We start from the raw sequence: 23,627 nt of genomic DNA, 5'->3' as shown, positions 1-23,627 counted from the left end.
GCCCCTGTCAACCACTCTTCTATTCTTTGATTTTATGAGTTTGACTTTTTTGTTTTTTAGTTTCCATGTATAAGTGATACCATGCATATTTGTCTTTCTCTCTCTCGCTTATTTCACTTAGCATGATACCCTCCAGGTTCATCTGTATGTGTTGTCACAAATGACAGAATTTTCTCCTTTTTTAAGGCTGAATAATATTCCACTGTGTATATATACCACATTTTCTTTATCCATTCATGCATCAATGCACACCTAGGTTATTTCCATACCTGCTGTGCATAATGCTGCTGTGAACATGGCAGTGCAGATATCTCTTTGAGATAATGATTTCATTTCTTTTTGATGTATTCCTAGAAATGAGATGGCTAGATCATATGGTTCTATTTTTAATTTATTGAAGAACCTTCATACTGTTTTCCATAGTGACTGCACCAGTTTACATTCCCACCATCAGTGCACAAGGGTTTCCTTCTCTCCACATCCTCTCCAACACTTGTTATCTTTTGATTTTCTACTGATAGCTGTTTTAAGAGGTGTAAAGTGGTATCTCATTGTGGTTTTGGTTTGCATTTTCCTGATGATTAGTGATGTTGAGAATCTTTTCATGTACCTGTTGGACATTTGTATGTCTTATTTGGAAAAATATTTAGGTCCCTTGCCCATTTTTAAATTGGGTTATTTTTGTTTTATTTTGCTATTGAGTTGTATGAATTCCTTGTATATTTTAAATACCAACTCCTTGTGAGACATGTGATTTGAAAATACTTTCTCCCATTCCATAGGTTGTGTTTTAATTTTGTGATTGTTTACTTTGCTGTATAGAAGCTTTTTAATTTGAAGTAGTCCCACTTGTTTATTTTTGCTTTTGTTTCCTCTGCTTTTGGTATCAAATTCAAAAAATCATTGCCAAGACCAATGTCAACGAGATTACCCCCTATGTTTTCTTCTAGAAGTTCTATAGTTTCAGGTCTTAAACATTCGTGTCTTTAATCCATTTCGAGTTGATTTTTATGTATGGGATCCAGTTTCATTCTTTTGCATGTGGCTTATCCAGTTTTCCCAACACTTTTATTGATGAAACTATCCTTTCCCCATTGTACATTCTTGGGTTGTCAAAAATTAAGTGCCCATATATGCATTGTTTCATTTCTGGTCTTTCTGATCTGTTCCATTGATCTATTTTTCTGTTTTCATGCCAAAACCATACTGTTTTCATTACTATACCTTTGTAATATAGCTTGAAATCAGGAAGTGTGATGCTTCCAGCTTTGTTCTTCTTTCTCAAGACTGCTTTGGCTATTTGGGTTCTTTTGTGGTTCCATACAAATTTTAGGATTATTTTTTCTATTTCTGTGAAAGATGTCGTCGTAATTTTGACGGGATTGGATTGAATCTGTAGATCACTTTGGGCGATATAGACATTTTAATGGTATTAATTCCTCCAATTCGTTAACATAGAATATCTTTCCATTTATTTGTGTTTTCTTCAATTTTTTTGATCAATGTCTTTTAGAGTTTTCAGTGTAGAGATCTTTCACCTCCTTGGTTAAATTTATTCCTAAGTATTTTATTCTTTTTGGTGCAATTGTAAATGGGGTTGTTTTCTTAATTTCCTTCTTGATAGTTTCTTGTTTTTAGTTTGCATTTTTGAGTATAGTGAACAGGATATTACTCAAGGTAACGTATTAGCAAAGATTTGCAGGTGGTTAGAGAGCAAGCCATACAGATATTTGAGAGAAGTATGTTAGTGCAAAGGCTATAGGGTAAAGATCCTGGGTCTGGAGCATGCCTGCACTGTGCCAGGAACAGCAAGAGGTCCAGTGTGCCATAAGCAGGGTGAAGGAGGGGGAAGTAGAAGATGAGGTTAGAGAGGTGAACAGGTGAGTGATAGGGAGGCCCCCAATGTGGGTGTGGAGAGTAGGGTCCTATCATGAGGGACCTGGTGGGCCATTGGAAAAGCATCAGCTTTATGACTAGAGGCGTGACTGTGATCTATCTCACTTATGTTTTAAGTATATCATTCTGGTTACGATGTGGAAAATAGATTGTGTGTTGGTGGTGGAGAAGCAGGTGGGAGTAGGCAGAAGCAGGAGACTATCAAGAAAGTATTGCAGTAAACGAGGCAAGCATTCATGGAGTTTGTGCCAGAATATTAGTGGGGGAGGTAGTGAGAAGTGATCAGATTCTATATGTGATTTGAAGGAACTAAGGATAGGATGTGCTTATCAGATTTATAAGAGGTATGAAGAAGCCAAAGATGACTCCAAGGTTTTGGACTTCAAAGTGATTACACGGTTAAGCAAACTAAACTTCCAATATTAATTCAAAAAGTTTTCAGTGATAGAGAATTTTTGAATGAAACTAAGAGTTTCCTCTTTGCTTTAAATGGAACATTTATAAAAACTACATTTAAGCTTTTATATTAATTTTTATTTATTTATTTTTTTAATAGTTCTCGCCAGTAGCCTCAGTCCATATCGTGAAGGAAGATTTATAGAGAGGCGACTGCGATCCTCATCAGAAGGAACTGCAGGGAGTAGCAGAATGGTTTTGAAACCAAAAGATGGAAATGTTGAAGAAGGTAATAGTCTAAGAAAGCAAAGAGCAAGTTCGTCATCTTCAAAAATGAACAGCATGGTAAGGATATACATATGCCTACATATAATAACATCATTCCTTATGTATCTGGCATGTTCATGCCTCTTGCAAAATGAAAACAGACTGAAGAATAGACACCTCATATTTGAAGGGAAAATTGGTCTCCATAGTCAACATCACAAATCAGAGAGGCTAAGTTTTCACTTGACTCTCATGGGTCACAACAGATAGGAGCATCCCATGATAACTACCCTTAATTCTTGTCTTTCTTTCTTCCATGGAAAGTTTGATATTCTCCATTCTAGAACAAGACCCTAGAACAATACACAAGCTAAGAAAAATGCTTGAGGATACCCTCTGACATCATCATTGCACACCATCTCTCCACCGTCTAGCCACTCAAAAATATGTCCTGTTCTAAACCATACTTACACCGGTACAACCTGAGACCCTTTAGTGGACCCTACTCTGCTTGTCCTTCCACAAATGCCCCTCCACACAGGGTGAGAAGCCTTTGGGGTCAAGGCAAAATGCCCATCCAAAGCTTTAACGCGTTCCAGGTAATTGAGATTCCTGATTCCTGGTCTAAACCATGGGAGCCTGCTTTTAGGATGAGGGTAGAGGTGGGGTGTATAGGGGTTAGGGTCTGAACTTGCACTTGTGGGCTGGAGTGTCTTAGAGGCATGTGTGTGATGCTCCCTTATAGTGTGAGGGATGGGAAGAGATGATGAAGGGATGATGAAGGGACTGCAACCCAAGGGGTCCCAGAGGCCTCAGGTCTCACAAATATTGGGGTGGGCTTGCCTTTTGGAGTTCATTTTACTCACTTTCTGCAAATGTGTCTTTTTTTCAGCAGTGTCTTTAATTTCTAGTATTTAACAGTATTTCTTTAAAATGATCTACCTACCTACCTATTTATCTATTCATGGATATATGTGAAAAATGTTCAAAACTGTCACTTATGATATTTCTATGTATTTTAGATAATTATGTTACAAGTGAAAATGTTAGCTTATTTTAGTTCTGACAGTTGTATTGTGAAGAAGCCTTAAGTTACTGAGCACTATTGAGTGACAGCAAAACCACTGTATTTGAAGTTAGACGTTCTGGCCATTAGGTCAAGCTTGACCAGATTTTAATCTTGGGCAAATCAGTAACTACAAAACAACAAATGGCGATGGCTTTCCTTTTCATTTTATCCTAAAAAGTGATTATGTGTATGTGTATTTATATTTGTGTATATAGAAAGATATCATATTTCATCTTTCTTTTTGTTCTTTTGTGCTTTGAAAATGTTCCTTTATTATTGTGGCAATTGGTATTTTTTGTCTAAGTACAAGAAGATGTTAAAAAAGATTTCCAATTGATGCAACATTAAAATTTATGACTAGTGAATTATTGTGAAACATTTCTCTTCACAAAATTTCCATTATTCCTTCATAGAGAGGTATTTATATTAATAATTGTGCACTATTTATTACACTTGCCCAAAGTTGGACCTGTACATATCCTTTATATCTTGTTTTTTCATGCTACGTTTAAATAATTCTCCTTGTAACATCGCAAAATTACTCTTTGTCTCAGATCCGCTTTCAAGATTTAAAATTTAAAATGTCAAAATGCGAAATGTGACTGTTCTTTTATTTGAGGCTTTGTATAAATTTTGAAGCGTCCCTGCAGTGATGTCGGTCTTCCACTAGATGGCAGCATTACATCGTTCTTGTGGAGGGCGAGAGGCTATCAAGGTTGTAACAGAAGCTTGGTTGAAATATCGTGCATGTTCACTAGATTTACAGGTACAACTTGTTGAAATAAATATTAACGTGCTTGAATTTCCACACAAAAGCTATCAAAAATTACTTTATGACTTTACTGTTTTCCTTTGGATTTTATAATGAATATCTCATACTTCAATTAATTTACAGTTTAATCGTTAATTTAAAATATATAAAATATGTTCTTTAACTCATAGCAATATAAGGAAGAGATGGTAGGATTCTTTTGGTAATTTTACATATCTGTGAAATAGTGACATATATTTAGAAAATTATACTTATATATTTAGGAAATTATAGCTTTCTGTGTGAAAAGTGACACGCATTTTCTATGTTCCTCTTCTAAATAATTCAAGCGAATATATGTGTTTAAGAATACATCTATGGTTCAGTTATTCTTTTCTTTTATAGCAATAATAATAGTAAGATGTATTTTTAATACTGGTTTGAACCAGGGGACTACTCTTAACGCTTCCCATATGTTACCACATCCAGTCCTCGTAATACTATGGACCAAGTGATATTGTCATTGATCACATTTTGGAAAAGGGGAAAATAGGGCACTGAGAAGATAAGCAACTTGCCCAAAAACACAGATAATAATTGGTGGAGATAAGATTTAGGTTTGGATCCTAGCTGTCTAAATTTAAACCTACATGCTTTGATGTAAATGTAATAGATTTAAAATTAATTTTTCATGCATTATCTTTGTATAACGAAGTTAACACATTTCAGGCAACCTATACTTGTTCTACGTCTAGACTACAACCCTCTGTAAGGGATGTGAAAAAGAAACAAAATGTAGCACTTATTCTGTACTTAAGATGTAATATTTCTTGATATGCTGATGAATGGTATCATTGTCTTTGCTGAGAGATATCTCATCCAAAAAGGAACTTTGTCACAAAAGAAGGTAATCGTACTTAGGAGGAAGTTCATGGAGATTCATTTCTACCAGTAGGTTATCGCTCTGTTTGTTAAGGTGCTGAGGGTTCCGGAATGACCAAAGATATGCCCTAATAGGTTAAATAGATCACAATTCCAGTGTTTTGTGTACTTTGGGGATATTTCAGTCTGAAAAGGAAAGGGCAGAATGTGTTTACTATTTGAACATCATGGTTCAGAAGAAATTGCACTTTACTTAAATTATTACGAGAAACCAAGCATATCTGTAACAATTTGATAAGCATTCACATTTATTGTATATTTTCAAACTACTTTAAATAAAGACTTGCCTTAATTTTTCTCTAATGAGTAACTTTCTTGATACTTTCCTTAGGATCATCCAAACATTTTTAAAAGCTTTTCTAGAAATAGACTTGTTCTTTCTAGGAACTTTCCCTCCAGATTATGGTATGTAAATGAATACATGTAAGGATTTGTCATGGTTTCTACGACAGCTTCCCACAGTGAAGTCTAACTCCAAATATTTAGAAGATCACACTACTCTGAAAAAAAAATACCAGTGTGAGGATATGTTCATATGTAACGAACGAACAATACAGAAGACCTGGCATCATGACAGGAAGGAAAATGCCTGAGTGAACGAGTAAGGATAAGCAAGGCTATGTAATAGCAAATAGCCTCTAAATCTTAGCGACTTTATCATAAGGGTTTAGTTCTCACTTAGGGAACATGTTCAGTGCGGAAGGTAGTGGAGTTCCATTCACTGTCTCCTCCTTCTCTGTCCATTGCAAACAAACACTGCCTTTCACCATGGCAGAAAGAGATCTCTGGGGGTCCTTGTCCAGTAATCAGTGCTCTGACCCGTGAGAGACTCACTTCACTTCCTCTCACAACTCATTGAGCAGATTTAATCACGTGGCTCAAACTAGCCACAAAAGGGGCCAGGAACTAGTCTCCTCCTTGTGTCTGGAAGATGTAGACTCAGATGTGTTTGGTGGGCACTAATGACTATCATATTCCAAAATAATTTATTGTATCTGATTCTTTTAACCAACACAGATTCCCTGCTTACCTCCTCCCTCCCTTCTGTCCACAACCATTTAATGGGCCCCAACTTTATGCTTCACACTGCACTGGTCATTGTGGTTATAAAACATGAAGATGTCTTTGAAATTGAAGGATTCATTCATAACCTATAAGTTTTGTGCTTTGGGATGTGCCCTCTTCCTGACTTGAGGTCTTGAGATGTGTATCTAAATTAACTTTACTTGGCACAGTGTCTGGGGATCCTACTACATTTGGAAGGGTTTGTTTTTATTACATTAAAAAGCTGGTCTGGGAAGTTGTGTTATCTTTTGATTACTCAGCAAATGCATCCGCAGAGTTGCCCTCAACTATTTGTGCTAAGTGATTCTGACAACATTCATTTGTGGCTGGTTTTACTCTGACACCACATAATTCTTCTCATTGGCGGTTTGGCATCCTGCTGCCTGTGTGTAGAAACTGTGAATGGCATAGTAGAAACTACGGTGTGGTAAAAAATAAGGTGTAGGACTTCTTTGTTAGTAGAACAGACCAATTTATATTTGAGAAAAACGTAGTTACTTGCAGATCATTAGCATCTCGTGTCATATTTTAATTCTTTGATATGTCAAAATTCAGAATTTAAATATTATTGACAATAGATGAATAATCTAAGGCTAATTAAGCCCTATGCTCAACAGCCAAGCACTTTACTATGCATTTACTTTTCTTCTGAGGCCTGCTGTTTTCTCTTTTATTTGCTTTTACTCATTCGTTCATTCATTCAGTTTCTTTCAGTAAACATTTATTGAGAACCTTCTCTGAAGATGCAAAGATAAGAGAGACAGCACTTGAGGATTTTAGAGTTCCAAAATGGGAGATATTAACATGATCTGGTCAGTCCAACAGATTTAACTATTTGACCATCTTAACATTCAGAATGGGTGGGGTATGCTTGATTTGGATTGTGACCATTGATATCAAAATACAAAAGGACTCAAAAAGGGCCCATGAACTCCTGTATCCCTAATTTATATGTACTTTATCTCATATGCTCAATTGACACTCTTAAATATGTATGTAACTTCCTCGTGTCTTTGGCTAATTTCTACCGCTGAGGCCCAGCTGCTAGTACTGAGCAAGGATTCTGAGAGTCAGTGGGACAGTAAGGAAGAAAATACAGAATGAACATTCAAAGAATCAGTTTCACAACACTTACCTCTACCTTCCACTGGGCAGGAGAGCTCTACTGGCCTCGTCTGGTATATGCACTTTCACACTTCCATTTTTGTGGCATGAAGCTTCTTTGAGTTCCAAATTAAGAACAAAAGAAAGATGATGATTAGAGGATGTGTCTCAAGAAATTTCTTCTCTTAATTTTAAAATCTTAAATGAGACTTTCGAATATATAAAAATGTTAATGGCTTTTTGAGGGTTAAAAGAATAATCTCAGCTTTTGGTGTAACTCCTCAGTGGAATTAAAGCAAATATCATTGCATGCTACAAGGACATTTAATGAGAAAAGGAAGCTGTTAATCTTTGTAAGGAAATGGTCACACAAATCATTCCCCTAATCCTAATAAATTTTAAGAAGGAAAATCACAAGTATCACTCGTTGAACGTGAAATTATATTTGATGATAACTAGTATATTAGTGTTAGATCAATAGCCTTAATCCAGAAGGCTCTTACTGACTTTTCTAATTACTAATGATGCTTTTCATATCAATATAGTTCTACATTGCATCACGTATATAGCACCCACCACTTAGTTATTTGAATGTCTCATTTTACCTATTAGACATCAGTCTAAAAATGGAAGAAATTTTGTATATATTAACGTTTCTTATATCACTTAGTATAGTGCCTGGTGCACAATAAACATGGGCGAATTAAAGGTAAAATTGCTGATGAGGTTCTGATATATGCTCATATAGGTATGAATTCAGGTCTTCTGTAAAATCATTGTGTGTGGTATACTTATACATATTTTTTGACATTTTAATTTATTATACAGATGTACAGATGTTTTATGATCATTGTTTGATAAAGCTGTGGTTTTTGATGCTAAGTCCTTGATGAAGAATGCCATACAAATTATTACATTGTTCCAGTGGCAACAATTCATTTTAGGATAATCAGCCTTATGGAATGGTTTCCACCATCATATCAGTACAATAGTTATGGACTGACCATATGAAGAAGACAAGAAATAGTCAATTATTTGTGACATTTATTGGAGAACTCATTAAAAAATATAAGTTCTTTATCAAATATGTCTAAGATGGTATTTTAAAACTCTCTACATATTTTATCTAGTCCAACCACTTCATTTGTTACAAACTTACAAATTCACAAATGCCTTTAGAAAAGCAGAATTGGATAAAATATTTCATTTGTTTTTTTCTTTCTAGCGTTTAGGATGAGTCACTTTCATTTAGAAGCTGTCACAATTTGTATGTTTGCTACGCAATGTTGTAACTATAGACATGAGCCATATAACGACTTTTTGGTCGATGACGGATGGCATATACCAAGGTGGTCCCATAAGATTAGTGCCATATAGCCTAGATTAGTGCCGTATAGCCTAGGTGTGTAGTAGGCTATACCATCTAGGTCTGTGTAAGTGCGCTGTATGATGTGCGTGCAATGAAGAAATCTCCTAACCGCATTTCTCAGAATGCATACCTGTTGTTAAGCCACACATGACTGTAGCTTATTCATAGAATTAACTCACTTCATATTAAATGACTTTAAGATCAGTTTGAGCGAATAGGTAACATTGCAGTATCCTAATTATCACCGTTTCTGTTCATATAGTTCACATGAAAATGTACATAGGACCTAATTTTCTCCTCTGTGGTTACATTGTTAAAAATCTAATATAAATTAAATTAGTCCATTTAGGCTGCTATAACAAAATAGCACAGACTGGGTAGCTTATGCAGGACAGAAATTTATTTCTCACAAGTTCTGGAAGCTGGGAAGTCCAAGATCTGAGTGCCTGTATGGTTCTTGCTTCATAACCAGCACTTTCTTGCTGTGTCTCCTGTGGTGAAAGGGGCCAGGGGTCTCGCCAGAGCTTCTTTCATGTAGGCACTAATCCCATTCATGATCTGTCCTCATGACCTAAGCACTTTCCAAAGGCCCCACCTTCTAATACCATCATCTTTTGGGATGAAAATTTCAACATACGAATTTGGGGGGAGGGGGGCACAAACGTTCAGATCATAGCAATAAGTAACCATATTGTAACAATAGCAATATTAATATATATTCAAAGCTTGATTAGAAGTGGTACGTATTTCTATTTACTGTTATTTGTCAAGGAAGTAATTACAGACAGTAGTAGAAGAAAATTAAAGATTTTTTTCTCTAACCTACATCTAAGATACTCCTTAGACAGTTTATATCCCTCTAAAATTAAGAAATTGGGAAATTAAGGTTGTTTACCTTTTACTCTTTGGATTAGATGCAAAAATGACAATTTTATTTTTAATTGGATCAGGTTACCTCAATTTTCTGTGAAATGAAAGCTATTTTATGCCTTTTTTAGGTAGCCCTGAGGGCTGGCACAGCTTTCATAGCATGAGAGAGAAAATTTATTGGTTCAGGATCCATGACAAATCTCTGACCATCTGAGCAGCTGTACAATCTGTAACAGAATTGACCTTGAGTAAAAGAACTACCTTTTCTGAGGAAATAGTCATTGGACTTTGAAGTTTTGACATTATTCCAGTTATACAATGAAGAAGAATTTATTCTTCTTTGAGTTATCCTATTATTTTGAAATTTAAATACAGCAGTTTCAATTAATTTTAGTAAATTAAATAAGCAAAACGGATTTTGACATCCAAGGTCAAGAAAGATATTATTGTAGTAGAATTACATCAATATTAAGCATTACAGTTTATAGAAAAGATATAAATATTTTAATATTGTTTTTCAAATAATTTAAAAATTGAGACAAATATATACAGTTATCTCACACACTATCATATTTGCAATGTCAAGATAAGATTTACAAAAGAATCACGCATGTACATTTCAGTTTTCCTATGTGATGATGTTTTTGTTTAAGTTAGTCATTCCTACATTAGAGTAGCTGTCACTCTTTTCTTTTTGGCTGAGAAAGATTTGCCCTGAGCTAATGTCTGTGCCAGTCTTTCCTCTATTTTGTATGTGGGTCGCTGCCACAGCATGGCCGATGAGTGGTGTAGGTTTAGGCCCGGGATCCGAACCTGTGAAGCTGGGCTGCTGAAGCAGAGTGCATCGAACTTAACCACTACAACACCCGTCCAGCCCTGGAGTAGCTGTCATTCTATCACTTTTATAATTTAATTCAATGATCATTTTAGTCTAGTGCTAAATGTTTGCTCTGAAATGCCTCCATTGTTTGTATCTTCCATTGTTCTTAGCTTGTTATACTAACCTGAAACAACCTAAGTACCGATCGTTTCAGTTCTTGCCCTTACACTCTTTATTGTATACATTTATAATTACCTTACAAAATTATGATTTAGTATTGAGCTAGTTGTCTTCAACACTACCCAATGATTAGTGTATCTGTCAGTGAGAAACACAAAGAAATTTTTTTGTCAAGAGAGACTCACATGAATAAGAGCTTTTATCCGGTGTCAAGAGGCACAGGTGAAGTGGGGAGAGAGCTGGAATAGCTTCCCAGCTCCCTGGGTCCTTTCTCTGCCTCTGAGGGGCCCTGGCCCAGATCACTGGATGAGTTTGGATTGTTGGACATATATAGTCACCTCATTTACACAGAAGGAGCCATCTCAAGAGAAAACATCTGCATTTTTTTTCTTTTTAACTCTTGTCACCATGCTGTACATTACATGCCAGAACTCATTTATCTTATAACTGGGAGTTATTACCTTTTAACCACATGAAACTTCTCCATTTTATACTCAGATATTTATAGACTATACATGGACATTTTCCAGGGAGCCGTATCCCATAAATCTCTAAATTCTAGCTTTATTTTTTACAGAAATTCTGGATAATTAGGCACATTCTGCTAAAAGTAGTCCATAGATAAACTCGCCTCCTAGTAAAAACCACGTACTTTGCAGTTTGTTTGCTAGGAGGTCTGTTAGTAGTGTTTACAAGGAGTTATAACAGGTCATCTGCCTTCTTACTTTCTAGGAAGCACACTCTATTTCCCCCAAAACAAGGAAAATGCATCACCAACCAGCTGCTTAACCCAGGCACCAAGTATAAACTTTAAACACTCTCTATCTTGTTCTTTCCACCCACTCCTAAAACATTTGATATTTACCCATCGGTTCTCTATTTCCTCTGATCTTAGACATAATATGTGTCCATGCATTCTTTCAAAGCAATCTTTTCTACTAGTCTTCTTGATTTCAACCCCTTGCCTCCTTTAGAACAGTGTTTCATCAGTGCATTTCTTCCATTTTTTTCTCCAGTTTCTTCTCCATCTCTTCATTGCTGTCAGTTTACAACACTGCCATGTTTTCCATCCTTGAGGAAAATAAACAACAAAAAACAACCTTTTCTCTATCTTGCATGCTCCTAAGTTCTCCGCCTTGTCCCTCTTTTTCTCTACAGGGCAAACAGTTCTGAAAGAAGAGGCTTGTCTTGCCAAATTCATCCCCTCCCTGCCCACAAACTCCTCAATTCCATGTATTTTAGCTCCTATAATAAACAGTTTCTCAACGTCGACACTATTGACATTTTGTTATGGATAATTCTTTCTTGGGGTGAGGGCTGTCTTGTGCATTATAGGATGTTTAATAGCATCTCTGACCCCCATCCATTAAATGCCAGTGGAACCCTCAAGTTGTAACAACTAAAAATGTCTCCGTGGGGCCGACCCCGTGGCATAGTTGTTACGTTCGGCACACTCCGCTATGGTGGCCTGGGGTTTGTGGGTTTGGATCCCGGGTGGAAACCTACACCACTCATCAGCCATGCTGTGGTGGTGTCCCACATACAAAATAGAGGAGGATTGTCACAGATGTTAGCTCAGGTGAGTCTTCCTGACCGAAAAAAAAAAAAGAAACTACTTCCACTACTTCCAGACATTGCACACTATGCCTTAGTAGGCATAAACCACTCTAGTTGCGAACTACTCTAAAGTCATCAGTTACTGCCAATTTTCATATTTTTTTTTTTGTTGTAACATTGTTGAGGACTCTGCATACTTACACTGCTCCTTTCTGAGGGCTAACTCTCCTCTGGGTCTTCTCCTTCTTTTCTCCTTCCAGACTCCTCTCCAGGTGTCTTCTTCATACCCCACACTTTAAACACAGCTCTTTTCTTGGCATTTTGTCCTTGACCCTTTTGCCTGTTTTTTTTCTTTTTTTAAATCTGTTCTATCTGAAAACTTAAGACGTAGTTGAAGTCGTATGTGGACTCTAAATGAAAAGGCTGGGAATCTCTAATGCATCAGAAGTCTGACAAAATCAATAGGCTTTGAAAAACACAATATATTGGATTTCTGGAAATAGAATGAGGGCTTGTGAAAGACCCATTTGCATAAAGAGAGAAGCTGAAACTCAGATGACTGAAACTTTGGAGTGGATTTGGAAAAATATGCAGTGAATTGACTTTTGCCCTAATAGTTAATGGCTTCTCTCCCTTTGTTTCCCCCCCGTCTATATCACTATCCCATTTCTGTTTTTTATACACATTTATTTCAGCCTCCTCTTAAGATACTCCAGTAATTCTCAATACCCCCACCCCCCTCTGTTTCTAAAGTCACATTGGAGAAGCAGCAATTATATCACTTAAGATAGGACTTCTCTACATTGCAATAATTGTCTGCCCTCCCGGCTGTCACCCACTATTATGCTTTTTGTTTGTTTGTTTGTTTTTCAAATTGACAGCAGCTTAAGTTGAGCAAAGGACAGATGGTGGCAAAAGTTGTGGGCATTGTGCAAGCAACATGTATTTGACCTTCCAGGAAAGTTGGCAGTTGCCCACTTCTGTCCAGCTCTGGGCCTCTGCACTGCTGTTTCTGCTTTGTCTCCTTCAGAGCTTCCTGTGGATTATGCTCAGCCTGGCTCTGGTCCAAGAGGAGCTGGCAGTGTACAGAGTGTGTGCGTGCCAGGGGGAGGGGGGAGTTTTAAGCATGACTTCAAAAGGGAAGAAAATCTATAAAATACCATCAGTTCCTAAAAATATAAAAAGGTAATAATTTCATAAAAATGTAGTGAATTAAGAAACTCTTAATCAGCTTTATCATATTTTTATACTTTTTCACACTTTTTTTCTCCCAAATGACTTTAGTGTCTTTTAATCTTTAGCATCTTGTAAGAATATGCATTTTTATTTTCTTTTTGTGAAACTTGTCTGGAATAAAAGCACATTGCTTAAAAATCAAAGGCAAGCTATTTCTCCTCACACACAAACATGATCAAAACAGACAAATTTACAAAACAGGAATTCTTTTTATGTCAGTTGAGCATGATTTTAATTTTTTAAACAAGCAAGTATGGTGTGATGCAAGGAGCAAGCAATTTGGAATAGGACTCTATATTCTAGTCTCATCTCTTTCACTTAATAGTACTGCCCACCTCGTAGAATTGTTGTAAGGATCAAATAATATATTTTATGGGAAAAGGCTTTATAAATTTTAAAGTGCTATATGGATGAAAATGACACTTATTTTTACTAGTAGCATGGATCAAAGCCAGAAACTGAAATGAAGTAGTATTGCCTTTTAATCACTTAGAAAGGAAAATATTTTAAAAGCCAAACTCACATTTAAAGTAGATCTTACCATGACAATAAGTTGAGTTGGGTCCTTTAAGCCACAACAAAAACAGCCCTTAAAAAGTTCAAGTTATTTGTGTATTAATGCTTTATAATGGTAATCACAAATTTCCATGATTTCTCATTTCGTTGTTTTTTGGAAACTCATACATTTTCAAAATCAATTTATGTCTCTTAGAAAAAAATTAATTGAGAAGTATACTTAAGATTTGCATATTTTACTATGTTTATGTTACACTTTAATTGGAAAGTTTACTCCATCTGCTTATTTGCTGATTATGAAATTAGGAAAACAGCATCTGACCTTAAGATAGGTGGCTTGGCTACTTACAAAGAAATTTAATTTACATTCTTTGTTTTTTTAGATAAAAAACAAGTTTATTGTGGACATTTATGTGGATATGTATATAACTCATTATACAGTAACTTGATAAATTACTAATTTAAAAGTATCTTCTGTGAAATCTTAAGATAATGTCGTCCAAAATAGTAATAGACAATGAATTCAAAGACAAAAAATAATGTTGAAGAAAATAGTGAATTCTAGATTACTTTATTCTTTTACTTTAAAGATAAATTTTGAACTGTAATATGTTTAGTAGTAGTACTAGTCTGTCCTGTGCTGATTTGACATCTCTCACTTTATAACACACTCGAATTTTTGTTCTTGTCTTTCTTTTTTCTTCATTCTATTGGGAGAATACATCCACCAGTAGGGAATTCAGCTTGAATATTTAAACTACATGGATTTGAATGGGATAACAGCTGTCGTATAATTCACATCTTCTGTTAGGTGCTGGTTGGGATGACAGTATATCTCAGCATGCTGTTGCCTGCAGTAGATTTATGTTCCAAAGAAATGTGGATCCATTAATACAAATAGTGATTTTAAATGAAAAGAACATCAGCCACCTAGCTATGGTTCATGAATCACAGTGATTCTTTCTCTTTTATTTTTTAATAATAATAAAAGTATATAGAAACTATCACTGGGCCAAGTGGGTGCCAGAGTACACAGATCCTAAAGATTTAACTTGACCCAGCAGTCCGCTGAAGTTGCTGTAGCTGAGAAAAAAGAACTGAAGCAGAGATGCTGGGCTTACATTTAGAATGAGAGAAAGGAACTGTTAATGCGTGCTCTTCTCCAATAGCATTCGTCTCTCCAGGAAGTCCTGCATAACAAAGCGGACTTGGGACACCATTAAGTTTTATGAAGTGATACTATGATTCCTTGAAGGGAACTTACTGTTACGCAGCTGGAAGCCTGTAAGGTCTGTTAACTAAAGAAGTTCAAAGATAGCCACTGTTGTTCAGTATATAGTTTGGTTTGTATTTTTTGATTCAGTGCAGTGGGGTTGAACATAAAAGATGCTAAAATCTTCAGCTTTTCATGGTTCTCTCCTTGTTGTTATAAGGAGACCATTAGGTAATTTTAAGGAAATCAGAACAATTGACCCATAACAAGTGATTTTTACAGAAATTGTTTTTTGCTGTTGTAAAACAACAATATGAAGTAAAGTGATTTCCCAATTTTCACACTAAGACTTTGCTAAAAATTCCTATATTCATTTAAAAGTAAGAATCCTTTTACCATAAAACAACAAATTGCCCTCGTTTAATAAGCAAGCCTGTTTTTACTAAAGCAATAGATAAAACCTTCATTAAAAAATACTTCTTTTTTACAAAAACAGGATTGCATAATAAAATCACAGTAAAATTGCTCAGGGTAAAGCAGCAGCCCAAATTGAAGAAAAATTCAAAAGATAATTCTGTTAATGGACTTAATGGCCAAGCAAAGTGAATTCTCAGTTGAAGCCACTGCTGGCTTTGTGCCCAGGACAAGTTTCTGGCACTGGTGTTCGAAGGGTTTCGGGATGGCATGGTGGACAGGAACGGGAGGTCTCTTTACTCATGGCAGCTGAGTTATACGATATTCAGGAAAACGAAAAGAAAGTCTTGCTTTGAAAACATCTTGGTTTCCTTTGAGGGTCATGGAATTCTTACCTTCTAAAAAGATAGATTCCTTACCCCAAAGATACCTAACTAGAACAGGTAAGAAATTACTACTTCTGGAGTCTGACTATTCCAGATCTAAGTAATGTATCACAGAGTGAGCAGCAGCCCACTAACGAGTTGAGCAGTAGAAGTGAGGGGATGCAATTAACTTTTAATTATTGGTGAGGTAGCACAGAGGTTTAAGTAAGATCAATCCAAATCATTTCTTTAGCAAAGAACATTGTGCACTATCTACCCTGAGCCAGAAACTGAACTAGGCGTTGTGTGTTCAAAGAAATGTAAAACTTTACTTTTCTTTTCTTTTCTAAGGTTATGTCATATCTTTGTGCAGATAATCTCTTTCTGCAAACTGCTGTGTCCACAAAAGAGAACTTGTAGGAGGTAGAACTCAGATAAGTAGAATGAGCTGTCTTCCTCTCTGCTTTTTCTTTTTTTCTCTATACTTTCTTTTCTACCTCTTCTTAGCTTCAACTCCCTTCTCATAAATAAAAATAAAACATGAGACAAAATAACAAAATTCGGTTGGGTATCAATAGTATCAGATTCAAGAGAGCAGATAACTAGGTATTGCTGCTTCTACTGCTCTCTCATGTGAATCTTTGACTTAGAAAAGAAAAGGTAACCACATTTACCTCAGGACTATACAGCACCAGTACCATTTTGGTTACAACACATCACTTTAATCTTACTAAATATATTTTATTTTTATTTATAATAATTTCATATTTCCAGGAAAGTTAGAAGAACTGTACAAAAAACTCCCATATATCCTCTACATAGAGTCATCAATCGTTAATCTTTACACCTTTGCTCTCTCTCTCTCTCTCTCTGATACAGACGTATGTATGTTATTTATATTATCTTCCTGAAGGATGTGAGGGTTAGTTGTACACATCATGGCCCTTTCCTCCTACATACTTCAGCATGTAGTTGAACAAAGATATTCTTATATTACAATGTAAGTATCAAAATCAGGAGATTTAACCTTGAAATAGTATCTTATTTAACATAAATCCATGTTCAGTTTTTCCTAATTGTTTCATTTTTTTTTTTTAATCCAGGCTCCAATCTAGAATCATGTGTTCAGTTTAGTTTTCATGTCTCTTTAATCTCTCTTAATCTGGAATAGTTCCTCACCACTGTTCCTTATCCCACATGGCATTAACACTCATGACGATTATTTTGTGGAATGTTCTTCAATTCATGTTTGTTTGGTATTTCACTATTAGATTCAGCTTGTGCAATTTTTGGAGGGAAAACTACGTGTGTAGTATTGTACTCTCAGTGGATCACCTCAGCAGGCACATGATGTCAGTTTGTCTTGTTTCTGGTGATGTTACCTTTGATCACTTGGTAAAGCTGGGTTTACTAGACTTCACCACTGTAAAGTTATAATTTTTCCCCTTGTTAATTAATAGGTAATCTCTGGAGAGATACTGTGAAGTGATATAAATTCCTGTTTCTTTTTATGCAGAAGTTTTAGTATCCATTGATAATTCCCCCCCAAATTATTTTTTCCTGTGATACTTGCACAGTAGTGGTTTTATAACTCCATCATCCCTGCTGTGTTTATTAGTTGGCATTCTACTTTAGGAAAGTCTTTTCCCTTTTCCTCTGTTCAAGTAAGTATGCGTGTATGCATATGTGTATGTATGTATGCATGATTTATCAGAACAGAATCATGGGTTCCTGTTTTATTCAGTGGGTTATAATTCATTATCATTACTATTTATTTTGATGCTTAAATTCTTCCAGATTTTATCTGTGGCATCCCCTCAAGGTGGCTCTTGAATCCCTTTAAAGATTCAACTAATAAATATCTGGTCTTACATAGACTAACTGCTATAGCTGACACTGGAAGGCTGAGTGAAGCCACATTCTTATCAGTACTGCGAGTTGTGTGTCTGGGCGAGCTTCCAGCTCTTGGTGATGGAAATATTTTAACACTTTTATACTCTAGATTGGTACTATGAATTTTGTGTTATCAACTCATCCCCCAGTAATTTCAAAGGGAACTAATTGGCCACGAATGGTTTACAGTTAAACCCTATATTATATATAAGAAAATGTAATATATCTGACATTTTATTTTAGATTGAGTTACTCTTTTGCAATAAAGAAAATTAATTTTAAGTTCATTTATGTACTCTTCCATTCATTTATTCAATTAACATTTATTAATTGATGTTTAAGTATTGGATTTTGTTAAGCCCTGGAGATTCAGTAAAAATATCAACAGGGTCTGGGCTACTAGGGGTCTTAGGTGTAGCAAGGGGAGACAGAGAAGTAAACAGATTAATGTATAATGGTGTTATATGTACTTTAAAGTCACTACTGGCAGGGTAGAGAAGTGTCACAAATGAGAGAGAGGTAAATTCTTGAGTATTCACAAAAGATTTCATAGAGTAGGTAGTATCTTAAAATAAGAGTAGTTGCTGTAAAAGTATAATTTTTAAAAGTTGAAAATATGACTTTTATACATGTGTCAAAGATTTATTCATATTAATTAACGGGGGACAATAAAAATTAAAGGCAGTTCAAAGAGTATTTGAGGAACAGGTTATTTATAGAAAATTTAATGAAGAAATATTAGAATAAGATTGTTAGTTTGATTATAAAACTGAGTAATGTCTTACAGGCCAATAAACTGTAATATTTGGGGTTACCTTTCCTTTAAAAAGTTTATATCTCTATTGGCACAAATCTACAAGTTAACATGTAACTTCACAGAATCTGAGTCCTTAATTAATAGCAAATAGCAAAATCAAAAGTGGGACAGTCTCCTCAAGAACTAAATAATATGAAATTGACAAGAGATGCAATCATTCTCTTGGCCTTATTCCTAATATTTGGATATTTTTTATTAATATTGTTCCCATTGATCCTAAATATTTTTCAAAGATTATTATAATATTAACATTATTATGTTATATTAAAAACATTATATTAATTATATAATTTTTATAATATATTGATTATTATTGATCTCAGGAAAAGAGGCTGATTATGGTTTTTATTATGGACTAATTATTTACATTTGTGCAGTACAAGATGTTAATTAATTGTTCCTCCTTGAGCATAGAGTATTGAGTAGCTACTATCTGGAAATGTCATTAAGAAATATAGGAATAGATCCTTTAAAAGCTCTATTATTTTCTCTTCACTCCTGAGGCTGGAAAACTAAACCTGCCTCTCCGTTTGATTTCACTTGTATACCTATACATTTGGTGAATTCCTTTCTTCTGAGATCTTCAAAATTTGCTAAGGTCCCTTATATTTGAGACTATAGTTCTTTCTGTGAGACTCAGACTATAATTTGTGAAACCCAATTTCTGGCTTACATGTATCCAGACTTCAAGGGGTTGCTCTCGTTTTTGGTGGGCATAAAATTTTAATTAATTTGAGCTCCCAACTAGAGAACAACAGAAAACCCCTAATAAATCAGATTCTCTTGTCTTTCACCTGATAGAGACTAGATCTCTATTATCAACACAATAGAGACGGTCGAATGATCAGACCATTAAATTAGATACCTCACAAATAGGGAGTTATTGGTCATGTAAAACCATGCTCACATATACACGCAGCCTTTCTTGACCATGTGGTTGAAGCTGGCTCAGGCCCACTGCTCACTAGTCCCCCAGTTGGCTGGGAAGGGGACGCAGCTGGAGCCGGGACTGACATAGGGTGCTTTCTCAACTATACAGTTGTAACTGGCTGAGTGATTGGACACCAGACACAGACTCAACATTCTTAAGGCTTGATTGTGAAAAGGAATACAGCCCTAACCAAGAATTAGACAAGAAACAGATAGAATGACAGACTTTGTCAGAAGCAGAAACAAACAAAACCAAAAAAAACAAACACATCCATGCAAAATCAGAAGAAGGAAAAAACAGAAAAACAGGAAGTCAGCAAAGGCAAAATGCTGTTGCCTCTTGTAAGTCATTTTGGGATCCAAGAAGGGACATGTTTGGCTTTAAACAGACTGTTAGGTGACTTCTCTGGCAATGCAATTTAATTGCCTCTGACCTGTGAGTCCACTGGGACATTTCAGTGGGTCCTCCAAAACTGTCAAGGTATAATTTTCAAAGGTTTAAAACATGACTTTATACAAATGTGGATTGGATAAGAATCAAAGGTTTACTGAACTCATTAATAAGAGAAACTGCACAATGGTAAATTGGCTTAACGAGCATTAGGAACTGAGGTATTTACAGAAATTTAATAAAAGAATGTTAGATTAATATTGCAAAATCAAATACAAAATCAATTAATATCCTATAGGACAATAATCCATAACCAGACAGAAGCATTTGTATCTCTATTGGATACAAATCTACAAGTTACCATGTCACTCCACTGAGTTGGAGTCCTAGTTAATAGTACATAAATAGCAAAATCAAACAATGGTATAATCTCCTACTTAAGTCAGTAATTCTTGGGAGAGCCCTTTAAACAATATTTCAGTACGCAGTCATCTGTTTAGCCTTGTTTCTAAGTCTTGGATAATGGTTCTTAACACAACCATTACCCCATGGTGAGCTCAAGAGAGTAGCAATTTAGACCAAGAGTAGTTGCATTAAGGCATGAAGCATTTCTCTAAGGCCAGAGTGTTGGAATAGAGGTGGGATCTGACAATAGATAGGGAGAGAGAGATAGGGAAGAGCTAGGTCAGAGAGAGTCATGCATTGTATATTAAGGATTTGTAGGAAGTCAGGAGCCATTGATGGTTTTAAGCAGGATAGTGGCATGAAAATATATGCCTTTTAGAATTATTATTCACCTAATTTTAAATGGATTAAATGAATTCAGTAGATGGCATAGGTTATAATGATAAATATCTTGTATGAAAAATGGCAGTTTTTTTATTATTGTGTGAGTGCAAAATAGCATATTGCTTTTCTGTTGGCATTTGAAGTAAACTTTTTATATTCCAATTTGGTTGAGTTGCTTTGCTGCTAAATTAGAACTCTTCTTTCAGCACTTCATCAAAGGTTCATTTTGTTTATTCAGTTACACGTTGTTTTACTTTTGGTGTTTCTAAAAATTTTGAACTTGTGTAGTTAAAAGTTTTCCCATTAGTAAATAATTACTGAATAGTTACTAATTTATCAGTTAAAACTCTCATGGAGAATAGGAATAAAGATATTCCTAGTTGAAGGAAAGCACCGAGTTATGCCTATTTTGCCTATTTTCTTCATTTTTTGAGATAACATTGGTGTATAACATTGTATAAATTTCAGTTGTAAATCATTATATTTCAGCTTCTGTATAGACTACATCATGTTTACCAGCAAAAGTCTAGTTGCCATCTGTCACCATACATTTGTCTCCCTTCACCCTTTTTGTCCTCCCCCCACTCCCCTTCCCCTCTGGTAACCACCAATCTGTTCTCTGTATCTGTGGGTTTGTTTTTTTATCTTCACATATGAATGAAATCATAAGGTATTTGTCATTCTCTGTCTGACTTATTTCACTTAACATAATAGCCTCAATGTACATCTGTGTTGTTGCAAATGGCAAGATGTCATCTTTTGTGATGGCTGAGTAGTATTCCATTGTGTGTGAGTGTGTGTGTGTGTATATATATATACACACACACACACACACACCACATCTTCTTTATCTGTTCATCCCTTGAAGGGCGTTTATGTTGTTTCCAAGTCTTGGGCATTGTGAATAATGCTGCAACGAAGATAGGGGGTGCAAATATCTTCTTGAATTAGTGTTTTCATGTTCTTTGGATAAATGCCCATAAGTGGAATAGCTGGATCATATGGTAGTTCTATTCTTAATTTTTTGAGGAAAATTGTCTATTCAGATCCTCTTCCCATTTTTTAATCCGAACCTTTGATTTTCTTTAAGTTCTTTATATATTTTGGATATTAACCTCATACTGGAAATATCATTTGCAAATGTCTTCTCCCAATGGGTAGGTTGTGTTTTTGTATTGTTGAGTTCCTTTCTTGCACAGAAGCTTTCATTTTGATGTAATCCCATTTGTTTATTGTTTTGTTTTACCTTTGGCTATTTTTCTTCACTCTGCAATTTGTTTACCTTTCTTACATTATAAAGTATGTAATCATACTCAGTTATAAAGTACCATAATTTATTAGCTGCTGAAGTCACACAGCCTAATTTATGAACAACCTATATATCTAGCCAAGCAATTTTCTTCATACTCACTAACTGAACAGTCAACCTGTAAAATGTCTATATAACTTTTCACACTGTGTAGTGTGAAAGGTGACACAAGATAATAGGAGGAGTTTATGGAAAGAGAAAATCTTGTTTGTAGGCAGTGATGGTTGTGAGTGTAGAGATTGATACTCTGATTGCATTGTAATTAGCTGTGTTTCTGTTTTTGCTTTTCTGTGTGCTCATTCTGGCATCAGCTGCTTTCTTCAAAATGCATCTTTTTACTAAATGTGGTGGACATGAAGGAACAAGGGGCCAGAGATGCAATCTATCAGAGCTGATTGCAAGATTCTCTTCTAATCAAAATGCTGTATCATGATTAAGAAAGAAAAATTAACTGTCACATAGGCTCCAGAACTGATAGAAAAGGAAGTGCCACACTCTCTAAACTATTTCTACGCCAGTTCAGGGAGTGAACTCAAAGACACCAGACTAATTAATTAATGATGGGTGGATTAGAAATGAGAAACACAAACAACCATGTCTGAAAAGAAGGAAGAAGTAGTAATTATATATAAGCTTGCAGGTCATTATTATTTTCAAATATTTATTATTAGGAGACAGTCAGATCTTTTTTTTCCTGATGCCTAAAAACATATATTTTTTTATGACTATTTTGCCTATAATTTTTACAATTAAACATTTTATAAAATTCCCTCTCCTTTTTTTAACCCTTATCAGAACAAGCATTTATTCCATAAATTAGTTCATATTCAGGGATAGGGAAATTTGAAAGTTAATATTTATTGAGAGTTTATTATGTATCATGGATTACGCAGTCACTTTTCATGTGGGAAGTATTATATCATGTTTACAGCTGTTTTTAAGAAAAATTCTCACTGAAGAGCTCTTTGCACTTCTGTTAAATGGCTATAATCATTAAAGTTCTATTTTTCTATTGAATTGAATCCTGCCCTCCTCTATCTTATATCTAGTTCTCTGATGCTACACAGAATTCTAGTCTTTCAGATATTTAAATCTCTTTTAAAAAATATTTATGGCATTTTTTAAAAATAAGGAGGCTTGGGGCGGCCTGGTGGTGTAGTGGTTAAGTTTGCATGCTCCTCTTCGGTGGCCTGGGCTTCGGAGGCTTAAAACCTGTATACTCTTTCAATATTCAGAACCCTTACTGTTTCTTTATTCCATTTATAGGCTTCTTTTAGGAAAAAAATCTTTTAAAATGTGTAATATCCATGGACAAATAGCATAAATCACATGTAATCTGCACACTGAGTAGAGAATAATAATTAAATGTTTGTCTGTCTGTACCTTGACCCTGGAATTTCTTTAAGTTGAAAAATTACTTATTTTGTATTCTTCTAAGAGATTTTGGTCCCAACCAAAGAAATTTCTA

General features: G+C 35.2%; 1 protein-coding gene across 7 annotated transcripts in view; it reads left to right on the top strand.

The window, feature by feature from the left end:
- Positions 1 to 23,627, top strand: part of CCSER1 (coiled-coil serine rich protein 1) — a 1,220,070-nt gene that overhangs the window by 146,076 nt on the left and 1,050,367 nt on the right. For all 7 annotated transcript variants that reach the window (XM_070505367.1, XM_070505366.1, XM_070505369.1 and 4 more), the window contains one exon: positions 2,453 to 2,637. In XM_070505367.1, the coding sequence (XP_070361468.1) occupies positions 2,453 to 2,637 (185 nt within the window). The remainder of the gene's footprint in view (positions 1 to 2,452; positions 2,638 to 23,627) is intronic.

Source organism: Equus asinus, chromosome 3, assembly GCF_041296235.1.
Source record: "Equus asinus isolate D_3611 breed Donkey chromosome 3, EquAss-T2T_v2, whole genome shotgun sequence".
NCBI lineage: Eukaryota > Metazoa > Chordata > Mammalia > Perissodactyla > Equidae > Equus > Equus asinus.
The sequence above is the reverse complement of the archived record's forward strand: the minus strand, read 5'-3'. Positions and strand labels throughout refer to the sequence as shown.